General features: G+C 42.7%; 1 protein-coding gene across 2 annotated transcripts in view; it reads right to left on the bottom strand.

The window, feature by feature from the left end:
• The window catches only part of FANCI (FA complementation group I), a 2,406,750-nt gene that overhangs the window by 44,966 nt on the left and 2,336,420 nt on the right, over window positions 1-25,364 (bottom strand). For both annotated transcript variants that reach the window (XM_044078210.1, XM_044078208.1), the window contains exon 37: window positions 23,094-23,234. In XM_044078210.1, the coding sequence (XP_043934145.1) occupies window positions 23,094-23,234 (141 nt within the window). The remainder of the gene's footprint in view (window positions 1-23,093; window positions 23,235-25,364) is intronic.

Raw genomic sequence — 25,364 nt, 5'->3', positions numbered from 1 at the left:
GGTGTGGACCTTTTGAAGGGTCCCAGTGAGTAATTGGGGAGCTGTTGAAGCCCCAATGATGTTGCATATTCCGATAACCCTTTCTTTTTTAATCTGTTTCTGTATGGAAAGTATGGAGATAGAAAAAAGAAAAAAAGAGTTACACCAAAGAAAATCCAGCACTGGGAAATTGAGAATTTTCCAAAAATAAAGGGTACATTTATTGAATGGAAAGGAGGAGGGGGAAAGGAATTAAGTTAGTTACGAACTAAACTAAAACAGTTAAAGATAAAAGGAAGGAGATAAAAGTAAACTTAGTAAAGAGAAGTATTTCTTTGCTCTTTTACCTCTTCTCCCAAAACAAAGCTTGAGAGCTGAAGACACCACGTCCAGTCACCAGAGTGGCAAACGAGATCTGAGGAATACTATGATTGGTGCATTGTGGGTAGGGAAGGAGCTCAACAGTTTTTTTTAGAGACCACGAGCTAGTGTAATTGCTGAGTCAGATCTGGACCCATAGGCTGAGGATGAATGAAAACTGACATTAGATACAATAACAAATAATCTCACAATATGGGTATTTTTATCAAGGGCAACAATTTACTCAATATAATCATTCTAAGCATCAAATATCTTTAATCCTGAATGAGCCCAAGTTGCTTGTATTTATTGATCAGTCTGTGCTTAACACTGAACTGTCATAAATTAAAATATGCAATTCCTTCTGTAGTGCAGCATACCATCCCTTTCTAGCTGTGACATTTCCACACCGACCATCATGTAAAGTTCGACTAATATTACATTTATACAACTATCAGCAGAACAGTTCATTTTCAGTATTGGCTCTCATCTTGCGTATTTACATAAAACACTATTCTCTTAACCTTCTGCAATTCCCACCCAATTAATTTATGTACTTTCGAATCCGGTAGGTGTTCAAAAGATGGTTGGCACTTAAGCACTGCAATTTTTTTTGTCAATTTCCCTTTAATCCTCACAAATGGGTTCAGACCAGAGGCCACTGCAATAGCTCGTGGCAATCAAAAAGCTTCTTACCCTACCCATAATGCCTTTCTCCCAATCACCTCAGATCTTGTTTGTCACTTCGCGAAGACGTGATCCTTCCATTTAGCTCTCAGGCAGTTAAGTAGAGATTTCGTTCTTTTTACTAAACCTTTCTTCACTAAGCTCAAAACCTAAAATCTAAGTAATTAAACATCTTCTTTACCCTTTCCGTATTTTACTGAGGTCCTTAACTACTACTGTTAGTAGTCCTTTCTCCCTACCTTTTCTGTGATTGCCTGTCTCGTTCCTTTTTCCTGTACTGCAGTACATCTTTACTAATTTTGTTAGTAGCCGTTTTCCTATATACAGTACAATGAAAGAGTATTTGCCCCCTTCCTGATTTCTTATTTTTTTGCATGTTTGTCACACTTAAATGTTTCAGATCATCAAAGAAATGTAAATATTAGACAAAGATAACCCACGTAAACATAGAATACACTTTTTAAGTGATGATTTTATTTATTAAGGAAAAAAAACTATCCAAACCTACATGGTCCTACGTGAAAAAGTAATTGCCCCCTAAACCTAATAACTGGTTGTGCCACCCTTAGCAGCAGCAACTGCAATCAAGCATTTGTGATAACTGTCAATGAGTCTTTCACATCGCTGTTGAGGAATTTTGGCCCATTTTTCTTTGCAGAATTGTTTAAGGTCATGCCACAGCATCCCAATTGGATTCAAGTCCAGACTTTGATTAGGTCACCCCAAAACCTTCATTTTGTTTTTTTTTTTAAAGCCATTCAGAGTTGGACTTGCTGGTGTGTTTTGGATCACTGTCCTGCTGCAGAACCCAAGTGTGCTTCAGCTTGAGGTCACGGACGAACATTCTCCTTCAGGATTTTTTGGTAGAGAACAGAATTCATGGTTCCATCAATCACAGCAAGTCGTCCAGGTCCAGAAGCAGCAAAGCAGCCACAGACCATCATACTACCACCACCATGTTTGACTGTTGGCATGATGTTCTTTTTCTGAAATGCTGCGTTACTTTTATGCCAGATGTAATGGGACACACACCTTCCAAAATGTTCTACTTTTGTTTCGTCAGTCCAAAGAATATTTTCCCAAACGTCTTGGGGATCATCAAGATGTTTTTAGACAAAATTGAGATGAGCCTTTATGTTCTTTTTGGTCAGCAATAGTTTTCGCCTTGGAACTCTGCCATGCATGCCATTTTTGTCCAGTCTCTTTCTTACGGTTGAGTCATGAGGCCTGCAATTCTTTAGATGATGTTCTGGGTGACCTCTTGGATGAGTTGTTGCTGCGCTCTTGGGGTAATTTTTGTAGGCCGGCCACTCGTGGGAAGGTTCACCACTGTTCCATGTTTTCTCCATTTGTGGATAATGTCTCTCACCATGGTTCGCTGGAGTCCCAAAGCATTAGAAATGGCTTTGTAACCTTTTCCATACGGATAGATGTCAATTACTTTGTTTCTCATCTGTTCCGGAATTTCTTTAGATCCCGGCATGATGTCTTCCTTTTTGGGATCTTTTGGCCTACTTCACTTTGTCTGACAGGTTCTATTTATGTGATCTCTTGATTCAACAGGTGTGACAGTAATCGGGCCAGGGTGTGGCTAGTGAAATTTAAACTCAGCTTTCCCAAAAAAGTGATTAACCACAGTTACTTCATGATTTAACAAGGGGGGCAATTACTTTTTCACATAGGGTCATGTAGGTTTGATAGTTTTTTCCCCCTTAATAAATAAAATCACTACTTAAAAACTGCATTTTGTGTTTATTTGGGTTATTTTTGTCTAATATTGAAATTTGTCTGATCTGAAACATTTAACTGTGACAAACATGCAAAAAAATAAGAAATCAGGAAGGGGCAAATACTTTTTTATTGAAGTGTATCTGTATTTAGCCTTTCCAAAAAAGTTCTTTTTTTTTTCTTTCTTTGTAGTTTGGTAAAACAGTTATGGCAGATAAATCAGATAAGCTGGCTGGCTTCAAGCAGTGTTCTAAGTGTGGTCCAATATACCATTAAGTGACTCGCATAATTTGTGTGTTTTGTGTCTGGGTCCACTTCACTTGCAGGAGGAGTGTGACATTTGCAAAGCGTTCAACCACTGGGTCCTTGCTGAATGCAGAAATATGCTTATCCTTAAGGGTATGTTGCCTTCCTCTTTTGGGGAGGCCATTTCTGACTCAGACAAAAAAAAAAAAATAAAGATGCTTCTAAATCTAAACAGTCAAGCTCAGCTTCCTCACTGTCCTTCAGAAGTTCGGACAAGGGAAGAAAAAAGGCCGCCTTCTGCTCTGAAGTTGCCATCGGGGCATTCTCCTAAAGTGGCTAAACTGTCGAATCCTAAGACTCTCAGATCAAGTGGCTAAACTGTTGGATCCTAAGACTCTCTTGGATCTGACAACTTCCAGGTCTCCATCATCTGATGCGACTGCTTTGGCTCTGAGCCTCTCTCCTCTGAAGGTCGGATCAGTTGTTGTTGGATCCTATGGAGAGCCCTTTCAAGCCCATTCAGACATTACCTAGGACTCGGTACTCTTCTTCCAATGACCCAGTGGCATCCAGAGTTCCTTCTCCCTTCCTGGAGAGACTGAAATCACCATTGGCATTGTCAACTCTCAACTAGAAGCTTCATGGAAAATGAAGTGGAGAGGATGGTCAAGATCCTCTGAGTGCAAAGTATCACAAGGCCCCTTTGGCTCCTACCCCTAAGGGTCAGGAGTTTCGAATCTCATCATCCCCTCTTCAGATTCCTCCTGTGACTTCCCTGGAAGTTTTGGAGCCTTTGAATCTGATCCGTCCAGAGTTGACGGAGTCAGAGCCAAGGACCTTTTCTTTCTCAGCTCTGCTCTGAGTTCCATGGGTCAGTCGGAGCTAAGAGTTCTCGGGGTCATGGTGGGCCAGTCAGGTTCGAAACATTGGGTTCAACTCTGAAGTTTTTTGGAGCCATCCGTGTGTCTTGGAGCCTCGGCTCTGATCAGTCCAGCCCTGGCTTCAGCCTTGGGACAGCTATCATCTGGGTTTCAGGGTGCCCAGATATGTAAGCACAACCTGTTGGATCAGGGATCCTTAACTTCCTGGGGTCAGTCAGCTTTCAAGGCTTTGGAGAGGGCCATGTCTGCCTCTTCCACATAGACAGTATTTACCCCATCAGATCCACAGTCTTCTGCCTTGCAGACCTCACACCCAGTGTCTCAACCAGACCTCCCGCAGAAGCAGTGGGTCCAGAAGCCCCTGGCTATTCAAGAGGGTTCCTCCCCCTCTTCCAATACCTCCCCAGAAATCCCCAAAGAGGAGGTTCCTCAGAAGAGGAAGTGTAAAGAGAAAGTACCTAGACTCCATGGAGGAGTCCATTATAGAGGGCAGTGACCTTGACAAAGGTGAGGGATCCCCAAGGTCACCTCCAGATGATGTTTACTTTGGGGACATCCTACAGATCTTGAAACAGAGAGGTGGCTGGAAGCCCATCAATCCCTCATCAGAGGAGTCAGTGCACCTGGTGGCTTTTGGATTCCGACTATCTCCTGGGTGACCCCGCCACTGAGCTCGAGTTGATTGCAGAGGGATCTGATCAAGCAGCTATCAGATACCCATTCAGGAGCTGTGTCTGAAGAGGTATAGGATTCGGTTACCTCTCACAAGGCCACCCCCCGCTTGCTATTGCAAACTCCTCTATGAGGCTCATTTCACATGCAGCCAAAGGGGCGAGTAGAGATGCAGGTTCAGGCATCTTTTTGATGAGGCAAGCCTGGATGCATTTATGCGACTTTGCTGAGCCCTTTAAATCTTTGTTCGTCAATGCTCCATTTTACAGCACTTCCCTATTTGGCCCAAAAGTCAGATATGCAGTTGAGGTGCAATGTCGGGAAGACCCTTTCTGCCTTGGGTGCTCATTTTTCCACTCCACAGTGACCATACTCAAAAAATCACAAGAGCAGTGGAAAGATGTGGTTCAGAAAATTACAAGGGCCTTTTCCTTAAGCACATGGAGTAAATTCCCTCAGTGGCAGAAGAGGGAACAATGATGGAACACACCACCCCCGTTGGCAGAGGAACTCAGCATCATCAAGGGTCCAGAGATAGATTCTTTGGGAAATCCTTCCAGCACTCCTGAATGGAGGCCTGATTGCTCTTCTCTGGAGGCAATTGTGAGTTGACTATTCCTGCACCTGAGAGCCTGGCTAACCATAACAAGTGGGCACAGAGGATAATCACCAGAAAATACTATATACCCTTTTTCTTTGCGCCAAAGCAAAAAATACCCCGATGTTCTACCCAGTCAAAGGGAGTAAGCAGCCATCCACATACAAAGGCTGCTAGACAAAACAGCCATCCAAGACATCCCCCCAGACCAGAGAGGATCTGGTACTTACTGAAGGTTCTTTTTGGTACCAAAAAAAAAAACGGGGTGGGAGACCAATTTTGGATCTCAGCAGATTGAGAAAATCAGTTCAACATGGCAAGTTTTGGATGGTCACGGTTAAGTCCATTCTTCCATTCCTGGAAAAGGATGATTGGATGTGCTTGATAAACCTTCAGAATGCGTACTAACGATGGACAGGTGATCCAGAAGTCATTTACGCTTCCATTTGGGTGCCAGTTCGTAGTACTGCCATTTGGCCTCATTACAGCCCCCAGAATGTTCACCAAACATATGGCAGTAGTAGCAGCTCACTTGAGACAGCTGGGATTCCACATATTTCCATATCTAGACGACTGGCTCATAACCACCCCAACCAGGCATCTACTTCTAGAAGCAAAAGACATGGTACTTTGAATATGTTCCTTGTTACATATTACAGTAAATTACAAAAAGTCACACTTAGACCCCTCTCAAAAACTGGCTTCATAGGAGCAAACATAAATACAATTGAGATGGCAGCATGTCTCCCATCATCAAGAGTGATGACCATAAGAGATCAAGTCAGAACGTTGCTACACAGTTCAAAGATATCTGCTCAAATGGTACTTCAGGCCTTAGGTTCTACAGCAGCAGCAGTAATACTAGTTCCACTGGCGAGATTCCACCTGAGAGTCTTAACAGTGTATGCTCAGAGTTCAGTGGTCTATCCTTCAACAACCCACATCAGCCCGCTACAAATCATGAACACTTGCAGGAAGGATCTTTCATGGTGGATTCAATTGGATCTTATACAAGGTTGCCCCTTAGTTTCTCCTCTCCCCAAGGCCACAGAGACTATGGATGCTTCGTAGATAAGGTGGGGACATTATCTGGGAAAAGCAGTCCAAGGCACATGGTCTACACAAGAGGCCAAATTGCACATAAATGTCCTAGACATGACAGTGTTACTGCTAGCATTGCAAGCATTTCAGAATGCTCTTCTGGGGACAACTGCGATTCAATTTGACAGGGGTAGTCTAGTAGATCAACAAGGAAGGGGGAACCAGATCATACCCCTTATGTTGAGAGGCACACAGAGTGTGGCAGTGGGTGATCTCGTCCAATTGCTTTCTGGTAGCAGCGCACATTCTGGGAAAGTCGAACGTGATAGCAGACAAGTTGAGCAGATCCTTTATTATGCCTCAAGAGTGGTCCTTCAGTCAGAAAGTGGCGGAAGACATTCTGCAAGTGCAGCCACCCTTGCGGTGACCTTTTTGCATCCCCTGTGAACAAATGCAGCAGCTACTTTGCTCTGATTCCCCCATGAGGGAAGTCCCCGAGGGTTTCTCTCACTCATGAGTGTCTTCCCGGTCTATTATATGCCTTTCCCCAACCCCATTAATCCCCAAATTTCTTCAGAAAGTGAACAGGCTGACGAGAGAAGTAATCCTCATTGCCATGTATTGGGCTTGTTATATCTGTTTTCCCTTTCTTTGGCCTCACCTACGGAAGAAACCATGGATTCCAGAGCCAATTCCAGACTTTCTGTCGTACCAGACAGGGACACCTCATCCGAACATTTACAGTCTCAAGCTGACAGCTTGGTATCTCCAATTCTGTTGACAGCCAGACAACATATGCTCTCTTCACCAGTGCATCATATTCCATTATCCTCCCAAAAGCAATCTACACAAAAGTTGTATAACAGTAAATGGAGAAGACTTGTACACTGGACTCAATAAAATGATGTAGATACTTTTTTGGCTCCTATCCACACTATTCTAGAGTTTTTAGCAAAACTGTTTAACGAAGGAGCAGCTTATTCTACAACAAATATGCAGCTAGCTGCAATTTCTAATTTTCACTTTGGAATTAATGGTTCCTCTCACTTCACATAAACTATGCAAAGCCTTCTTTAGAGGAACTCTCTAACTCAAGCCCCCTTATAAAGATCCTTCACCACCCTGGGACTTAAATTTGGTATTACGGAAAATTATACAGCCTCGTTTTGAACCAGCGGCTACCTGTCAACTCAAATTTCTCCTTTGGAAAACCATAATCATGGTAGCCATCATGTCTGCAAGAAGACTGAGATTCAGACCTCATCATCCCAACCACCATACTTGGTTTTCCACAAAAACACGGTCACTTTACGTACTAATCCATTATTCTTACCAAAGATAGTTTTAGAGAATACTATCAAACAATCCATTAATCTACTAGTTTTCTTCCTAAACTTCACCAATAAAGGTGAATATCTGTTGCATTTGTTAGATGTTCGTAGACGATTATGTTTTTACCTTCATAGAACAAAGGACATAAGGAAAGAAAGTCAATTATTTGTCTCCTTTTCAGACTAGACTGGGTCTTCCAGTGACCAAAGTGACTCTAGCTAAAAGGATTACAGACTGTACATCTTTTACTTATAAGAAACAAGGTTTAGAGCTGCTGAAAACTGTTCAAGCTTATTCCACTAGAGCCATGGCCACCTCTCCAGTATTTCAGTCCAGAGCAAAATGAGATTTGTGCAGCAGCAACCTGGGCTACCCCTCAGACCTTCATTACAAGCTGGATTTGATTTCTTTTGGTAGGGCCTCCTTTGGTTCAATGGTTCTGAAAAATATTCTTCCATAAGGTTACCCAGGAAAAGGGTATCTGGGGACTCTATCCCATATATGTGAGGATAAAATGAAAACTGAATACATCAGATAAAATAGTTATATATTCACCACAACATTCCATCTGTGTTGTCCGTTTTCATTTTTTCCTCAACAACCCATCCACCATCTCCCTGTCCCTTCTCCCTTGGTTCTTAGATGAGCAAGTTGACCTAAATTTGATAATTGGCTATTTCAAAACCAAGGAATGGTCTTACTCTTATCCAAGGTGTTTCTCTATCCTATTATTTTCTATTGTTACCAGCAAACAAGATCTAAGGTGATTGTGAGAGAGGCATTATGGGTAGGGTAGGGAGCTCAAGAGCTTTTTGGTTGCCAAGAGTTATTGCATGTGTGAGGAAATGAAAATGGAAAACACAGGTGGAGTGTTATGATGTGTACATAACTATTTTTTTTGCTTGTCTCAAGCTTATCAACTTTCTTCCTGTAGGGAGCTAGGTTGGGTGAGGAACTAGTATTGGTGTGTGCCTCTCCAAGGCAGAAGGAATAATGCTGGTGTGGGTCCTGGCTCACAATGTGAAGATTATAGGGGTGGACCTAGGCTCTATGACACAGAAGGGTAATGTATGGACTATGACCCAGATGACCTGCGTTTAATTAGTAGTGGCTCAGGTGCTACAAGTGTCAATAAGGGGAAGATGACAGTGAGCAGCTTATGCTAGCATGCTTTTTATGAGGAAAGAGAACTTGTTGCCCCAGTTCACCAACCTGCATTCATGCAAGCTTACATGTAACCAGTGCTTGCAGAAATGGGGGTCATATTCTTGGTAATCCTGAGCAGGGTATGGTAACCCTCATGAACCATGTGTGTGGGAACAAGCATATCTCTGGGGGGGAGGGATCAGGACACCCCTTTGATGAACCCACATCAGTCATTGGGGCAGGCTTAGGACTTTAACAAAAGACTCCTCTCATGGCTGCCTGTATGACAGCCGAGCTGCAGATTGCCCATGCCACAGTGACAAGAAATGAATGGGTAGTGGTACTAGCTTGACTAGCAGCTAGATAGATAACTTAATAAAGGATCATAAAAGTACTTACAAGTTATTAAGGTAATGTCCTTCCATATCACTGTTGCAGTATGCTTTAGCTAAGAGATCTCCTGCCAAGGATAGCCCGTCAGGCCAGTATATCAAAGCCTTCAGCTCTTATAGGTGGAGTACGTTATACGTACTGCTGTCTGCACATGACGTAGGGCATAAAGGTGACATATGGATGCAGATGCTCAGAACTTCTTTGACATCGGTCCGAACACCTTTCTACTGTGCTAGTTATCAAGTGTTTTTTTTCTGATAAGGGCCATCAACTACCAGACTGATTTGACCAGGTATGTTTTGGCTCATCTAAGTTTTCTGACCTTTCTAACTCTGGGGGAAGGCTTCTGCCTTTTCCGTGTTGGGCTCTACTTCTCAAGTTGCCTGCCATTCAATCAAATGCAGCTATGATGCAACTGATGCCTCTTCCAGGGCTGCTGCCTTTGGTTCGGTTATGAAGCGTTATTTTTGGCTTAGTCTTCATAATGACATTAAGACCAAAATATTAGATGCTCTTTTGGATAATAAAAACTTGTTTGGATCTGCTGTTTACTGATCTTTTCAAGTACCTTCAGGACAAGGGCAAAGCCTTACAGGAACTGAAAGGTATTTTTGTTTCTCCTGTTCCAATTTCAGAGGAATTATCCTTCCAAATCTGCATTTGTTCATAGGCAATCTCACTCTCTAAAAAGGTTTCTAGGAGTGTGCCTCCTGCTAAGTCTACTCAGACTCCAGTTGCCCAGAAACCTTCTTTCCAGGACAAGACTGGTTCTATTTGCCCATCTACTTCCTCCTTCCCTTGGCTAGGTTCCCTTATCCCTCTTGTCTTTCCATGTCTCTCCCAGACCAGCTTCAAATCACTTCAGATTCTTGGGTTCTGCCTATTATTCATCAGGGATATTTCATAGTTTGGAAATCTCTTTCTCCCTTTTCATGTATTCCTCAACCTCCTTGGGAACAGCTCTCATGCTGTTTTGGCTCAGGGCACCATTCAAGTTGTGCCTCCCACCCAGGCAGAGAAGGGTTTTTCCTCCAAGATGTTTTTGGTTAAACAAAAACAGGGCATATGGAGACCAATTCTACATCTTTTCCTGCTGAACATTTTTCTCAAGATTCTTCCTTTCAGATGTTATCTTTCAGACATTATTTCCTCCTCCTCTTTCTATCTTCCCCAGGCCTTTCTGGTATCTCTTGATCTCAAGGATGCATACTTTCAAATCTCCATCCACCCCCTCTTCAGAAAAGGTTTATGTTTCTCTGTCTCTTCCTTGCATTTTCAGTTCTCTGCCTTGTCTTTTGGCCTCTCCATTGCCCCCACGGTATTCACCAAATGCCTCACTCCTGTCATTGCTTTTGGCAGGATTCATTTAGTTCAGATTTTTCCCTATCTAGACGATCTGCTTAGTCAAGATTCTACCCCCCAGCACTCTGCTTCAGGATCTCAAGTTTACTACTTTCCTGTTGCACAATCTGGGATTTACCACAGACTTCCAGAAATCAGTTCTGACACCTTCCCATGATCACATTTTCCTCAGTTGCAGGCGTCAGACAGTTCCCATGTTGGCATTGCTGCCTGCACTCAAGACTTTGTCTCTAATTGCCTTTTTCCAATCCCTTCTTCCTCTGGTGTCTGTCACAGCTAGTGAATTTCGCAGGGTTCTCAGGTTCATGTCTTCCACCATTCCCATGCTCCCTCTCGCTAGGCTCCGTATGAAAAAACTTCAGTGGTACCCCAAATCGATATGGCTTCAACACTGCCACCCCCTGAAGTTCCCGGTATCTTTTCTTCCCTGTCCCTAGCTCAAACTTCAGTGGCGGATTCATCAACTTTCTCTTAATCTGGAGCTTCCTTTTCAGGCTCCATTTCTCACTCAGGAGCTCTTTACAGACACCTCAGACAGGGGATGGGGTGGTTCTCTGGCCCCCTAAAGGTTAAGGGTCACTGGTATCCTCCTCATAGGTCAGACTGCATCATCATAAAGGAGATGAGGGCCACACACTCCTTTCATTCTGGGTCCCTGAAAGTTTTCACTAACAATACTGTGATGCATGTCAACCAGCAGGGGAGTACAAGGTCCTATCTTCTCTGCAGACTAGCTATTTGGGTCTGGAATGTAGCTATCCAGTATCAAGTGACTATTCAGTCAGTTTACATTCCCTCAGGGTACAATCTAGCGATGGACTCTCTGAGCAGGTCTAGCACACAAGCTCAAAGATGGATGCTTCACAGAAATGTGTTCCTGGACACTGTCCATGGGTGGGTATTCCTCAAGTAGATCTTTTCACCTCCCCTCTGAACAGACAACTTCCTTTATTTTGTTCCAGAGTCCCAAGTCCCCTGGCTTAGAAAGTGAATACCCAGTCTTTTCCTTGGAGGGGGATGTTTCTTTATGACCCACCCCCCCCACAACCGTCCTCTGTTACCATAAGTTCTGTAGAAGATCGCACAGGACTCTCCCAAAATCTTGCTGGCGACTCCTTTTTGCCCAGGCAGCACTGGTTTCCTCTTCTTTCTCATTTGGCCAGGGGCAATCACCACAAGTTAACTCAATGGGTGGATCTTCTCACACAAGATAAGGGGATTCTCATCCACTCTTCAAGTGCCACTGAGTGATAGGGTTTTGATCCCTTTCAGGCACCTCTTTTCTAAGGATGTGCTTCAGGTTCTGCAGGAGGACAGGAAACCCACTACCAGGAAATCATACATGTCCAAATGGAAAAGATTTTCTGTCTGATGCCTATCTTGTCAATAGGATCCACTATCAGTGGAAGTTCCTTTGGTTCTTTCCTATTTGATTTGCTCCATGCTGAGTTGGCATAGTATTCAGTGAGAGTTCCCCTGTCAGTAATTTCTGCTTGTCTGCTCTTGAATCCAACTCTGGCCTCTAGGTTTGATCTCAAGCAATTCCTTAAGGGCATCCTTCATATCAGGCCTCCCAGGAAGCCTAACCCCCCCTTCATGGAACCTCAATTTTGTACCTGAAAAACTGACCCAGACTCCTTTTGTACCTGCTTCCTTACAGCATTGTACCTGGAAGACTGTTCTGCCTTTGGCTCTTACTTCAGCCAAGACGGTGTCTGAATTGTAGGCTCTCATGGCCATTCCTCCTTTTTTTAGTTTTCTATTGAGACAGGATGCCTCTTCATGCTAATCCTTCTTTTATGCCCAAGGTAATCAGTGAGTTGTCCCTTAATCAATCTATTCATCTTCCTTTTTACATTCTCTGCAGTATACCAGTCAGAATGTTCTTCACACCTTGGATTTGCATAGATAACTCAGATATTATTTATATTAAACTAAAGATGTCCTTCGTGTTTCACTGCTGCAGTCATCACACTTGGATTATCCTGTCAGGGGTAGCCCTCACTCGGCCTGAATACCAGATGCTTAGTATTTCTGCATTGGTTGCTATCACTCCAGGACTGATGTCAGGTCGTCAATGGCATAAAAACAGGCAGCCAACGCCATTACATCAGTCTTTCTTGCAGAGGAGCCTGAAGCAGAAGCAGTTTGCACGAGTGCTGGTTGGCCGCTACCTGAGTTTTCATTTCCGAAATTGAAGATGAAGTCTTCTAAAGCTAAATACCCCATTGGGGATCCTTTTTTCTTGCTCTAACCGATGTCAGAAAAAGTTAACAATTCTCTTGCCTGTGGAAAGCAAATACCACACCGAGATTTCCATTCTTACTGTGTCACCCGTGTAGGCCCAGACCACGATGTCTCTCGCTGTCGGTTTTGTGCTTTGTTCAACGCCAGAACTATACATCGTCGGGCTCTTATCATAACTAAATACTTTCGCTTTCGATCTCCGTATTCCGAAATTGTCTTGGTAAGCCATCCGACTACCGATCTTCCAGAAAAACGTAAGGATAAAGACAGAGACAGACCGCACAGGTCCAAAACTGCCGATGACGCTTCTGTTAAGCTAGTCGCCAGTTTGCCATTACTCAGTGAGGCGCTTTCGCAGCCCCTGATGCTCGCTTCTATGGATTCGCAGGCCGCTACAGAGACCCATTTGGAGTCCAGTATGCCAAGAGACTCTTCTTTGACTAAGGAACCTGTGGATGTCTCTACCTTGGATGGGCCCGGAGCCACTGTGCAGGCAGCGGCTTCTGATCTTCGCACTACCGATATTCAACCCAAACCGACAACTTCTTTCACGTCTTCAGTTCTTTCTAAAACTACTGAGTTTCTAAGGCCCAGAGTATGAACTACGCCAAAAAAAACGAAGACCCAACATCAAGCTCTTGCTTCCACGCCTCAATCTCAGATGCTTAAAATGGCGGAAGACCTTATGATGCTGTTTAGAGGAAGCTAGCCTACCCCTGCTAAAAGGAAGAGAGACTTGTCCCTTAGCAGCTTTATCTGACCAAGAGTCCGACGACTCTGGTTTCTGATTATGAAGACATGCCCTTATCTGCTTATGAGGATTCAGATGCAGATGAATCCACTCCTTCTGCCCCTCCCACAGAAGATTTTTCTTTTGGTGAAACCCTGCATGCCTTGAGAGAGCATTTCCATTGGGAATGCCAGGATTATCCCCAGTCTAAAAAGAGACTCAGGGAATTTTTACATTTACCACAGCACAGACCCTTTGCTATTCCTCCTGTTCTGGATGATGTTTTTATGGAATCCAGTCTAACTCCTGATACTCTACCTCCTGCTCCCAGGAAACCTGATGGGTACTACAGAATCCCCGGCTCACAAAAATTTCTTTTAAAAAATCCTACTGCTGACCCAGAGGTCATCTCCCAAGGACCTAAAGGAATAAAAGCAACCACAGCTAAGAATACCATCCCTTCGGACAGGGATTCCTGAGCTTTAGACAGATGGGATAAAAAATGTACACCTCTGCAACTCTTGCCATTAGAGCATTAAATTGTCAGTTCCACATGCACAAATACCAGCAACATACTATGGAACTTATTAAATAAAAATTATCTACCTTTCCTGACTGTGCATAAAGTAAAGAATTACAGGAGCTTATGCATTCTGCAAGCCTAGTTAGTAAGCATACCCTGCAATGTGGGTTTGACGCCCTAGAAGCATCCTGCAGGGCAGCAGTCACAGGTTCTGTACTTAGAAGGCATGCTTGGCTTAAGGAACAGACCTTGCCAGACCATGTCAAATCAAAATTATTGGACACACCACTGAACAAAGACAATCTGTTTGGCACCAAAGCAGAAGAGGTCTTAAAAAAGATGGAAGAAAAAGCTAAGTCTATGCAGACAGTTAAAGACTTTTTGCAAGTCCAGCCTCCAAGATTCAGAAGGCATTGGCCCTCAAAACATTGGTCCTTTCCAGCCCCATCAAGGCCACTTCAGATTAGGCCTAGGGGAAGCAGACCACCCCAGACAGCAGTCTCAGGGTATGCAAAGATCTAAGTAATGGAGTACCTCCACTTCTAAAACAGGGAGTGCTAAGCCACCCCCTTATTGAAAGAATTTGCAATGACTTCTCAACTCCACCTCTCACCTCTGTCCATCTGCTTGTGCCCCTAGGAGGAAAACTTGCCTCCCATGCAAAAAACTGGGTCTCCTTCACCAATGATTGATGGATCCTCAACATAGTGTACCAGGGGTACAAATTTTATTTCCACACGCTGCCAGTCCCAAAAGGGTTCCCACATCTTCCTCCAAACCAGTGGGCAGAGGCACAAAACCAAGTTCATTCCCTGCTCTCCATGAGGGCACTTCAGCCTGTTCCTGCAGAACAGATAGGCCAAGATTTCTATTCCAGACTTTTCCTGGTACCCAGAAAAGAGGGCACCTGGCACCCAATCTTAGATCTATCCATTCTAAACACCTTCCTGGTGGTACCAAAATTCAAAATGCTCACCTTACAGCAGCTTCTCCCTATGCTGTCCAAAGATGCCTGGTTAGCCACCCTAGACCTAAGAGGCCTATCTGCACATCCCAATCAGAGATTCTTGCAGGAAATATCTATGCTTCAGGGCAGAATCTATGCATCATCAGTTCTCTGCACTTCCCTTTGGCTTATCCACTGCTTGCAAAGTTTTCACAAAACGCCTGGCTCCAGCCATTACTTTTTACAGACAAAGAAATATTCAAATTTAACCCCACTTGGACGACTGCCTGATTCAGGCAGACAGTCAGGAAAAGCTGTTGCAGCACCTGACATTTGTGAAGGACCTATTAACCTCACTGGGGTACACTATAAACGAAAAGAAATCCAAACTAGTCCCCAGTCAAAAAATTGTATTCCTGGGACCAAGCCTGGACACAGCATCCCAGATGGCATTCCTTACTCCAGAAAAACAAGCCTATCTGACAGGCTACGTCTCTCAACTGGCCACCAGAACCCAGTTATCCGCAAGGAAAATCCTGCAAGCTCTAGGGTTTATGGCCTCCTGCATTCTACTAATTCCATATTCCAGACTGCATATAAGGAAACTTCAGTGGTACTTAAAAAGCCTTTGGTGTCAACATTCTCAGGATCTGGAAACTATTATACCTATAATATCTTGTCCAAGGAAAGATTCTCTTTAATGGGCAGCAGAATGCAACCACAATAAGGGATTTCCTTTTTCAGAACACCATGCTGCCCAGACCCTAACCACAGATGCATCAGACTATGCCTGGGGTGTACACCTGGACGGCAGGTGCATTCAGGGCCACTAGAGCCCAAATCAAATTCATCTGCACATCAACCAGAAAGAGATGCTAGCTGTTCAGCATGCTCTGTCAGCTTTCAGATCCCTACTCTCTCCTGGGACTCTACTAATCAAAACCAACACCACAGTGATGTGGTACCATCAACAAGCAGAGGGGAACCCACTCTTACCCACTCTGCAGGCTAGCCATGACCCTTTGGAACATGGCCAAAGCCATGCATATTTACCCGCTAGCACAATTCCTGCCAGGCAACCAAAACTCTCTGGCAGACAACTTAAGCAGAAATTTCCTAGACCCACAGAAGTGGCAATTAAACCACAACACCTTCAGCCTTGTGACCCAGAAATGGGGTACCCCGAAGGTGGACCTATTTGCCTCCCCCAACAATCACCAGCTCAGCAAATTCTGCACCAGGGAACCTCACAGCAAGGCCTGGAAAGTGGATGCCTTATCCTTTCAATGGGTAAACCTCTCAATCTATGCATTTCCCCCTCTACCTCTTCTTACAAGAGTATTACTAAAAATAAGGGAGGAAAGATCAGGGCAATCCTGATTGCCCAAGACTGGCAACGCCAACACTGGTACCCACTACTGTGCAGTCTGTCACCGTTGCCTCCATGGCACCTCCCTCAGATTCCAACTCTCCTAACTCAGCAGGAGGGAAGAGTTCTTGCATTTGCAATTGCAGACCCTGAACCGGTCAGCCTGGCTTATTCCTTGACTTCTCCTCCAGTGGCCAGCCCTAAGCAAGCAGATACTGGACGTTACATGTGAAGCCAGATGACCCAGAACTTGAAAATCCTATGCTGACAAGTGGAAAAGGTATTGTTCCTGGATCCATACTAAAGGAGCTGATGCAGCACAGCCATCCTTACCTCTCAGCCTGGATTACCTAGTAGACCTACTCCACAGGGGCCTATCCTTCTCTTCCATTAAAATCCATGCCTCTGCCATCTCTGTACAATACAGCACTGAGCTACCTCTCTTTTCACACCCTCTCATCAAGCAGTTCCTTAGAGGGGCTAACAACTTAAGGCCACCAATAAGAGCCCCTACCCCTGCTTGGGACCTTGACTTTGTGTTGGAAAAGCTCACGCTACCCTCCCCCCCTTGAGTCTGCAGTTTCAGCAGAGTTAAAATTCCTCTCTTGGAAAACAGCCTTGCTTCTGGCCATCACTTCAGCTAGAGGAGTGTCTGAGCTACAAGCACTTATGGCTGTGGAACCCTTCATTTTTCATGTTGACAGCGTCTCCCTCAGGACTAACCCAACTTTCATGCCTAAAGTGGTGTCCAGTGTGGCTCTCAACCAATATATTAATTTGCCCACCTTTTTCCCTAAACCTCAAAATAAGGGGGAAGAATCCTGCACTCTTTAGATGTGCACAGACAGCTCAGATTTTACCTGGACAGGACTAAGCCCTTTAGGAAATCTGACCAGTTACTAGTCAGCTTTGCACCAGGGGCAGAGGGCAAGGCCATGTTAAAACAAACCATTTCCAAATGGATCGCACACTGTATCCATTTCTGTTACAAATACCACGGGAAACCACCCCCACAGGGGGTCAGAACACATTCCACTAGGGCAACTTCAACCTCCGCAGGCTTTCTTAGAGGGGTCCCTACCAGGGACATCCTGGAAGCTGCAACATGGAGTTCTGTTCATACCTTCACCAAGCATTACCACCTGACTATCTTTTCCAAATCCAGGGCAGGCTTTGCAACTGCAGTCTTGTAGGTTGTACTAGCCAGCCCCAACTCTTCTTGACTGCCTCCACCGGTTCTTCGGCTTTGGGAATCAACCCGTGTGTGATGACTGCAACAGTGAAACACGAAGAACATAGTACAGTTGTGCACACTTACCATAAATGTAGATGTTCGAGTGTATTCACTGTTGCAGTCCTGGTTTCCCACCCTCCAGCCCCCTTGTTTCTCTCGCTTCCTCACTCTTTACAGGGCTATTGGTGGTGTTATTTTTACCATAACCTAGCTCCATATTTGGGGGCTCCTGACATTTGGGGCAAGAAAAACTGATGTAATGGCTTCGGCTGCCTGTTTTTATACTACTGACGACCTGACGTCAGTCCTGGAGTGACAGCAACCAACGCAGAAATGCTAAGCCTCTGGTATTCGGGCCGACTGAGGGCTACCCCTGGCAGGATAACCCGTGTGTGATGACTGCAACAGTGAATACACTCGAACATCTGCATTTATGGTAAGTGTACACAACTGTACTTTTTCCACAAGTCTGAGTAGCTTTTTGTTTCTTTTCATCCCAGGACTTTGGGTTTGGTTGTTTCTAAGCAAACCAGCCCTTCCTATATTTGTAAGGCCATTTTCTTCTGTTATTTTATTCATGGTAAATGTCCTCCATCTGTAAAGGTAAATTCTACTAGGGAAGTTCCCTCACTGGTGCTTTTTTCAAGGGTCTGGATACCAATTCCATCTTTGAAGCTGCTACTTGGTCCTCTGTTTATACTTTCACTAAACAATACAAGTTGGATGTTATTTCTAGGGCCACAGCAGGTTTTTCCAGCGCTATTCTATATGTGCCTTCCTCCTCCCAGGCTTTCTCTTGACTTCTTGTACTGTCCCTTAGGTGAAGAATTCTGCAACAGTGATATGGAAGGATGTACACTGTAGTTGTGTAAAATCTTACTATAACAGTAGATGTCCTTCTCTTCACTGTTGCAGTGCTCGCTCCTTCCCTCTCTCCTTACTCTTGCCTTGCTTTCTGTTTCTCTACTGGCCAAAGGGCCTATCTCCCTTCTTTTTTTTTCCCCTTCCTTCTGGATGTACACCTTCTTTGTCCCCAGGGATATTTTGTTCCTCCTGGGCCTTTTTCAGTTCTGACGTCACCTTTACACCCTATGTTTTGCACAGGGAGCATACGTGTGATGTATGGTACTTAAGAGCTGAAGGTTTCCGTATACTGGCTGGATGGTGACTATCCTTGGCAGGAGATCCCTTAGGTGAAGAATACTGCAACAGTAAAGAAAAGGACATCTACTGTTATGGTAAGATTTTACACAACTGTACTTTCCTCCTCAATGCAGTAAAAAACTGGTTTTGACTTATAATTTGAAAGCCACAAGCCTACTCTGCAGATTTGCTTCCTGGCATCAAATGTGGGGAAGTTTTCAACATTTTTCAGGACTAAGATCTAAACTGTCCACATGTCAGAAACACTTGGAAACTCAGGAGTTAGAAAATCGTATGTAGTTGGTGCATGACACTGCATACACCAGCCTAAAGCACGAACACCCCTAAGAGAGGAAAGTGTGCAGCTGTGAACACTGCACTGGAGAGCATGAATGCAATTGTTAATGTATCAAGGAAAGATCATCAAGATGTCAGATCAGAAAGACGGCATAGACAAGATCTCCTTTCCACAAATGCAAAAAGCATCTGACAATATCAGGCTCTAGTATCAGAAAACAGAACCCTCGTATAAGAAACTGTACAGTTCAAGTTAACTTTCACAAAGCAAGAAGTATGCCTGATAGAAAAGAGAAGAAAAATTCCTCTCTGATGTCTTGAAGCCAACATATCTAAGAAACTGTCAGAGAATTCTTGAAAATGGAAGTTGATGAAGCATCACTGTTAAGCTATTTACAATGATCCTTCCACTTTCCAATACAGCAAAAACAAACAGGCTGCCCTTCTTGACTGTCTGCGTAAATCACCTCTCACCATGCTGTCCATGCAAATGAAGATGGCTCCCCTCTGAAGAAGGGAACGAAAGCAAGAATGCATAAAACTCAAGTGGTTCCACTGTCTTCTAAATCCAAACTGGAATGGAACTCCACATTCAGGGACCTGCCTTATAATATGAATCCTTCTCCTGAATGATCATAACAGACCTTGAAAGAGCAGTCCATAGCGATGATATATTGCTCCTATAGAAATCTGAAAGGACATCAATCCCTTATGAGGGGTTTGACCACAGGAACTGCCACAAAAGTTGCAGTTATGCAGTCTAGAACTTTCAGGCTACCCTGTGCTAGAATCAGAGGGGAATATCTCACATGCAAATACAAACTGGCTTTTTGTTTGTTTGGGGAAAAGAAAACCCTGTCCTAGTACTTTGGGCATTAAACAGGAGAAACTTCATAGACAAGTGGTGACTTTCAACTGATAAAAAATCCCGGAATCGAACCAAGATGACACACTAGCTCTTCCATGGAGGAGTAAGCATGCAAGTAATCAATTAATCCAAAGGTATGGAAATTTACCTATCAGGAAGATGGCAGCAACCAGAGTGATTAAACACTTAGGGCACCAAGAACAGTCTATAGTGCAATGATCAAAGCTCAAAAATACTGACTTTGTACCACAAATAGGAGAAATACTGTGAGCAATTTGATTTAAGATATGCCCTGTAGATCTATAAAGCATTGCCAATCTAACCAGCTCAACAAGAGAAGCAAAAAAACTGAGCAGTCAGTATTTTAGACGTCTGACAGGGTATGGACTGGTTTAAATCATGTGGATCCAGGATGAGCCTGATCACCCCAGTCCCGTGGGGACAAAGAACTGCCAGGAATCAAACCTGTATGCAAGAGTGTTCCATCGTCCTGTCCTCTAGTGAGACATCTACTTTCCAAAGGAGGGGAACCTATAAAGGCAGCTTGGTGGGATGGAGACTAAATACAATGTTTGTCTTAGGCTGAACAGGTGAACGTCCAAGCATTTGCTGATGCTCTTTAGCTTCTGAATGCAGCAGTTGAAAGTAGTCTGGCAGACCTACAAAGAGAAGGCTATCCAGATAGTGGACTGACAACTGCTTAGGCCAGGACTCCATGGCAAGGCCATACAACTGAAGAGTAGCTAACATTACTAGTGGTCAGGGTTTATTATAATGCTTGTACAGTAAACTCTCAGTTAACCAGAACTCAAGCAACCAGCACTCTCAAGCAACCGGCCAACCGGCGCAAAAAAAAAAAAATCGAAGAAATACAGTACAATTTTCATGTGTTGCATTTTCTGTTTTCTCCCTGCAGAAACATACCTTATGTTTTTAGAAGTTTAAAAAGGAAGAGAGGAATAAATTCCTGATCTCAGCAACCTGAGAACAAGTCAGTATCAGTCAGGCCTATTCTTAATAATAACTCTCAAGCAACCAGAAACTACAGTTATCCAGCATCTACCAGTCCCCATTGGTGCAGGTTAACGGACAGTTTATTGTACATCTAAAACCTCTAAGAACACAGTCCAAGCCATAATGAAATGAAGAAAATCATGCATATATTAGATTTTAGTACTCTTCTGTAGGAGCTGAGCTTTCGGCAAAACTTTAATCTCTTCTCCACAGTGATGTGGCCCCCATAAAAGAAGTATTAAAACTCTCGTCAGAACTTAGAAAAAAGCCCTAAGACTGATGTCTAGGAGTGTCTATGTATACACGGCAGTGACAAAGACAAATCAACTGCAAAAGTGGCTACAGGCTGTCACAAAAATTAGGTATTCTAAGACACTGACACCACTTTAGATACTTAAAATGAACAGAAATGAATTGAAGCCCTATGATTAACTACTTGAGTTACAATACTTCTGGTAGACAGCTTGTTTTCTCACTTCAATAACAGTCTTAGAGTTTTACCTTAGCACAGATGAATACCATTTCTACAATGATTAGACTTCTTGTTCACAGTTTACTGAAATTTAAGATATGTTTCTGTGCTATCACTCCCTTGCTGCATTAAAAAACAAACAAAATACCATTCCTTTTCCACCTCCACCGAACTTGCAGGGTCACCCAGACTTGTACTTACATAATCAGGCTCCATTACTTCACAAAAAGAATATACTGGCAATTCCTTCACAAAAAGAATATACCAGCAATTCCTTCAACTTATCCATTATTTTCTCAGCACTAGTAAAGTTCAACACTCCATCCATATAACATACTTTGAACAATGTTGGGAAAGTCAACCTTCAATCCAGCTTATATCTCTCACATTAAACCACAAGCTGCAGTCCTTTCTGAAAAGTTGCAGCTGAATAATCATGATCCACATGCACTATCTGACTGGCTACTGTAAATTTTCTCCCTGGTTACCACAACTGCTCTTTTTCATATTCACCACAAATTGCAGCAGGACTACTGTAGGTTTGTCATAAGTTTTCTCTGACACAGTTAGTGGTAACTGACCCACTTATTTCAGCTCTGATGATGATTTCATGAAGCACACTCACTGCAACGCCTTCATTTTCAGAAACTCAAATAAGTTGAGGCCTCCCATCACTCTTCACAGTCTCAAATTATTTCAACGAGCTTCATCTTCTACTGCAACCAACTGCTGATCCACATTTTCTGCCTGGCCACCTAATTCTTCCATTTTGCTTTATGGTCCAGACACCTGTTGCTTATAACATGGTGACTTCTTTAACTCACAGTGACACAGAACACATCATCAAAATGGACTTCTTTCAGACTTGTTTTTTCTTTGATATGCAGTAAAACTATACCTGTAGAACACTGCTGCAGTGGCTGCTGCTCATCTCAGGCCTCATTTTACATATTCCTTATTACTCAATCATGTTTTCAGCTAGTATTTCCGTTTTATCTGCCATCGCTTGAGGATCAAGACCTTATTACTAATTCATTTTTACTAATCTGCATCAGATAACCTGATCTAACCACAACAATTAGCCACACTATACAGAGCAAACAGGTGAAACAACTGACCTGTTCAAGTAAAAAGGTTGATCTTACCTAGTAATTATCTCACCATGCTTGCACTCCAAGAGTGAGTCTGAAGATTTATTTATAATGAAAACTGTTAAAAACTTTTTAAAGCAGTGCTATTCTAACAGGAAAATAATTGCTAGAACAGGGCACTTGTTCTAATGTTCTCCACAACTGAAAAAACAAAGGATGATAGGGTCATTCAGAAAGTCATCCAGTGAAAGTAACAAAGAAGTGAGAAGAGCTATTAAGTAGTGTCTGAGGAATCACTACTGCTGGTGAATATTTGCTTGCTAGTAGGATATACAAAGGACAGATAAGGTTTTGCTGATTAATAGTGCCTCAAAAAAGACCAGTGTATTTGGAAACCATTAAAGCCAAATTATACACCCCTGTACTTCCGCACTTTCAATGAAAAACTCCAGACACAGTTACATTTTGGAGATAACAGCATATTTTATACGTACAACAGTATCTGAATAAAAGTGCACTTTTGTTGTGGAGTAGCCCCCATTTAGTACAATTAACGGGCTTGTTAAATAGTCCCCCTCCACAGACATTATGTATTAGAAAACACATACATTTTATGCCCTTTTTCTGGAAATGCATGCACTCCAGCATTTTTTATAATTCACTCAAAAATAATGTTCCAGGAGTAAAAAAAACTTATTGTTTGTACTACATTAGTAACTCTAAATGGTACTAACCTCTATAATCTGTTCATTGTCAGGTTCATTTTCTGTGTTTTCATTCTCTTCCACTTCTTGTTCCTGTAATGCATCTAGTGTGGCTGCATTGATCCTAAAATCTCTGGAGGTACTTAGTTTCATGTACTGCATCAAATTCACCTGAAAAAGAAAAAGTAGTATTCAGTGTCTGTGCCTAGAAGTGATCCTAATAAAGTATTTTTTCAATGTTAATAAAATGCCAATTCTAAAAAGATAGCTATATATGGCACTCATTAGCAACACTATAGCCGAGTGTGTTTCATTCAGAAGAAACTGTAGGTAAACTAATTGCCTGATGTTGCTCGTGATAGCGCATGTCAAAACATTTTTTTTTTATTTTAGCTGATTATGATAGCAGATGTTAAAAGGATGATGCGCTTCCTTCTAATCAATATTCACAAACAAAAAACAGTAAGGCTGACCTTTAAATGATTTTCCTCTCAGTTTTTTTTCCCAATAGGCTGAACAGAACAGTGCAGTTATATGATATACTTGCTATAGCAGAAGATGACTGAATTTCCCGTTTTTACAATGTCACCCTATATTAAACCCCACTCTTTGGTCACTCCACTGGCTCAGCTTTTGTTTTTCATCTCACATTGAGATTTACCCTAGTTACTGTGATTGACTACAGATAAAAAGATATGCAAGCTCATTAAAGCCCTTCTGTGGTTGAACTGCTAGAAATGAAAGTTTGCAAGCAAACAGAAAAATCATATGAACCACCCCTGCACACATAGACACAAAAGAATGATCAATCACAGTCAGAAGTTATGGTAGGTCAGTCTACCACATTGTATATAAATATGTCTTCCTCCAGTCTCTGGAGAAAATATCATACTGCTGTGGAGTCTGATGCTTGATTCCACTAACTATATTTAGTCAGACAGCAATGAGAGCAAACTAAGGTACATTGTATAGCTCCTGTCATTAGGGTATATTCAAGGAAAAAGCTAATCTAGTATACTAGTATGTTGGCCAAACACTGCTAAGATGCAGCTAGAAAAGGCTTATCCATCACACAAGTTTCTCCTGCAGTATGGACCTCTTGACAAAACTGCTAATCCACAGTACTGTCATGGTGGCCAAATACAAGCCAACCAGGGCTTAGTATCACCATTCATCGAATTCTGTCTAACAAAGTACCAAGACAAGCCATAAAGCACATTTACACATGTAAATAATCAGTTACAGAGAAAGAGGGAATGATCCACCATGAATACATGGATATTTCAATGATCTTTTGTTAAGGTGAATACCTCACATGACTGCACTAGATTCCTCTGTCACAGTCTGAAGCACTGGTTGGGAAGAACAATAATCCAGTTATTCAAAAGTGAGAAAAATTCCAGTAAGCAGCCCATAGAAAACTGCCATAGCAAAACCATCTCCAGCTTTGAATACTAAAATCCATAATGGATAACCATTTTAGCTGCCTCACATATGGCAAAAGACAACATTCCTCTTAAAAGGAAGCAGGTGCTTTACAATGAGCCTTGAGGCCTCCCTTTACAGATATGCATACATCTTAAATCATAACAGAAACTTGTACGATCAATTATCTAGTTGGAAATAGTCTGCTTTTATACTGCAGCAGACAGTTTGTTAGCTGCAAAACTAACAAAGTTCATGCTTTTTGATATTATTTCTAGCAAAGTATTTCAGAAGTTACCTTCTAGGATCCGCACCCTTGTGTTCTCTCAATGAGGCTCACAGGAAGCAGGTGAATCTTTTAAAGTAATGTCTGACATGACTTTAGGCATAAGTGAAGGAAGGAAAGAGGAAACCTAACTTTATGGGAGACCACACAAGATTCACAGCTCTTGTCTTCAGAAAAGCATTGCACCATACAAACCAGCTCAAACACAGACTACATCAAAGCATTTTTAAAAATTCAAGTAGGAACCACAGCTCTGTTCAGAGGTTTTAAACGTAACTCCCCACTTCAGAAGCATCTTAAGTGTAAGTTTAGAAGTTTATGTAAGACCTGAAATGAAGGCATGCTTACAGTGCATAACAGTGTATTTGGATGGATGAGTAAAACAGCTCCTTGGGAAGCAACTGATTAAAACATTCTAGGCCTTGTGGGAGTAATACCCGAATTGCAAATAACCATGGATCCTTTAGATCTTAGGCAAAATTTCTTCCATTTGTACAAATAAGACTGCCTAGCATGAGGCAACCTTTAGGAACTCATAACACTTGTTTTTTGTTTTCTTTTTTTTAGGAACAAAACTCCAAAATTCAAGC

This window comes from Protopterus annectens, chromosome 7.part0, assembly GCF_019279795.1.
Source record: "Protopterus annectens isolate FY-2018-M chromosome 7.part0, PAN1.0, whole genome shotgun sequence".
In the NCBI taxonomy this organism is placed as follows: Eukaryota; Metazoa; Chordata; order Ceratodontiformes; family Protopteridae; genus Protopterus; species Protopterus annectens.
This window is presented reverse-complemented; position numbering and strand designations above follow the sequence as displayed.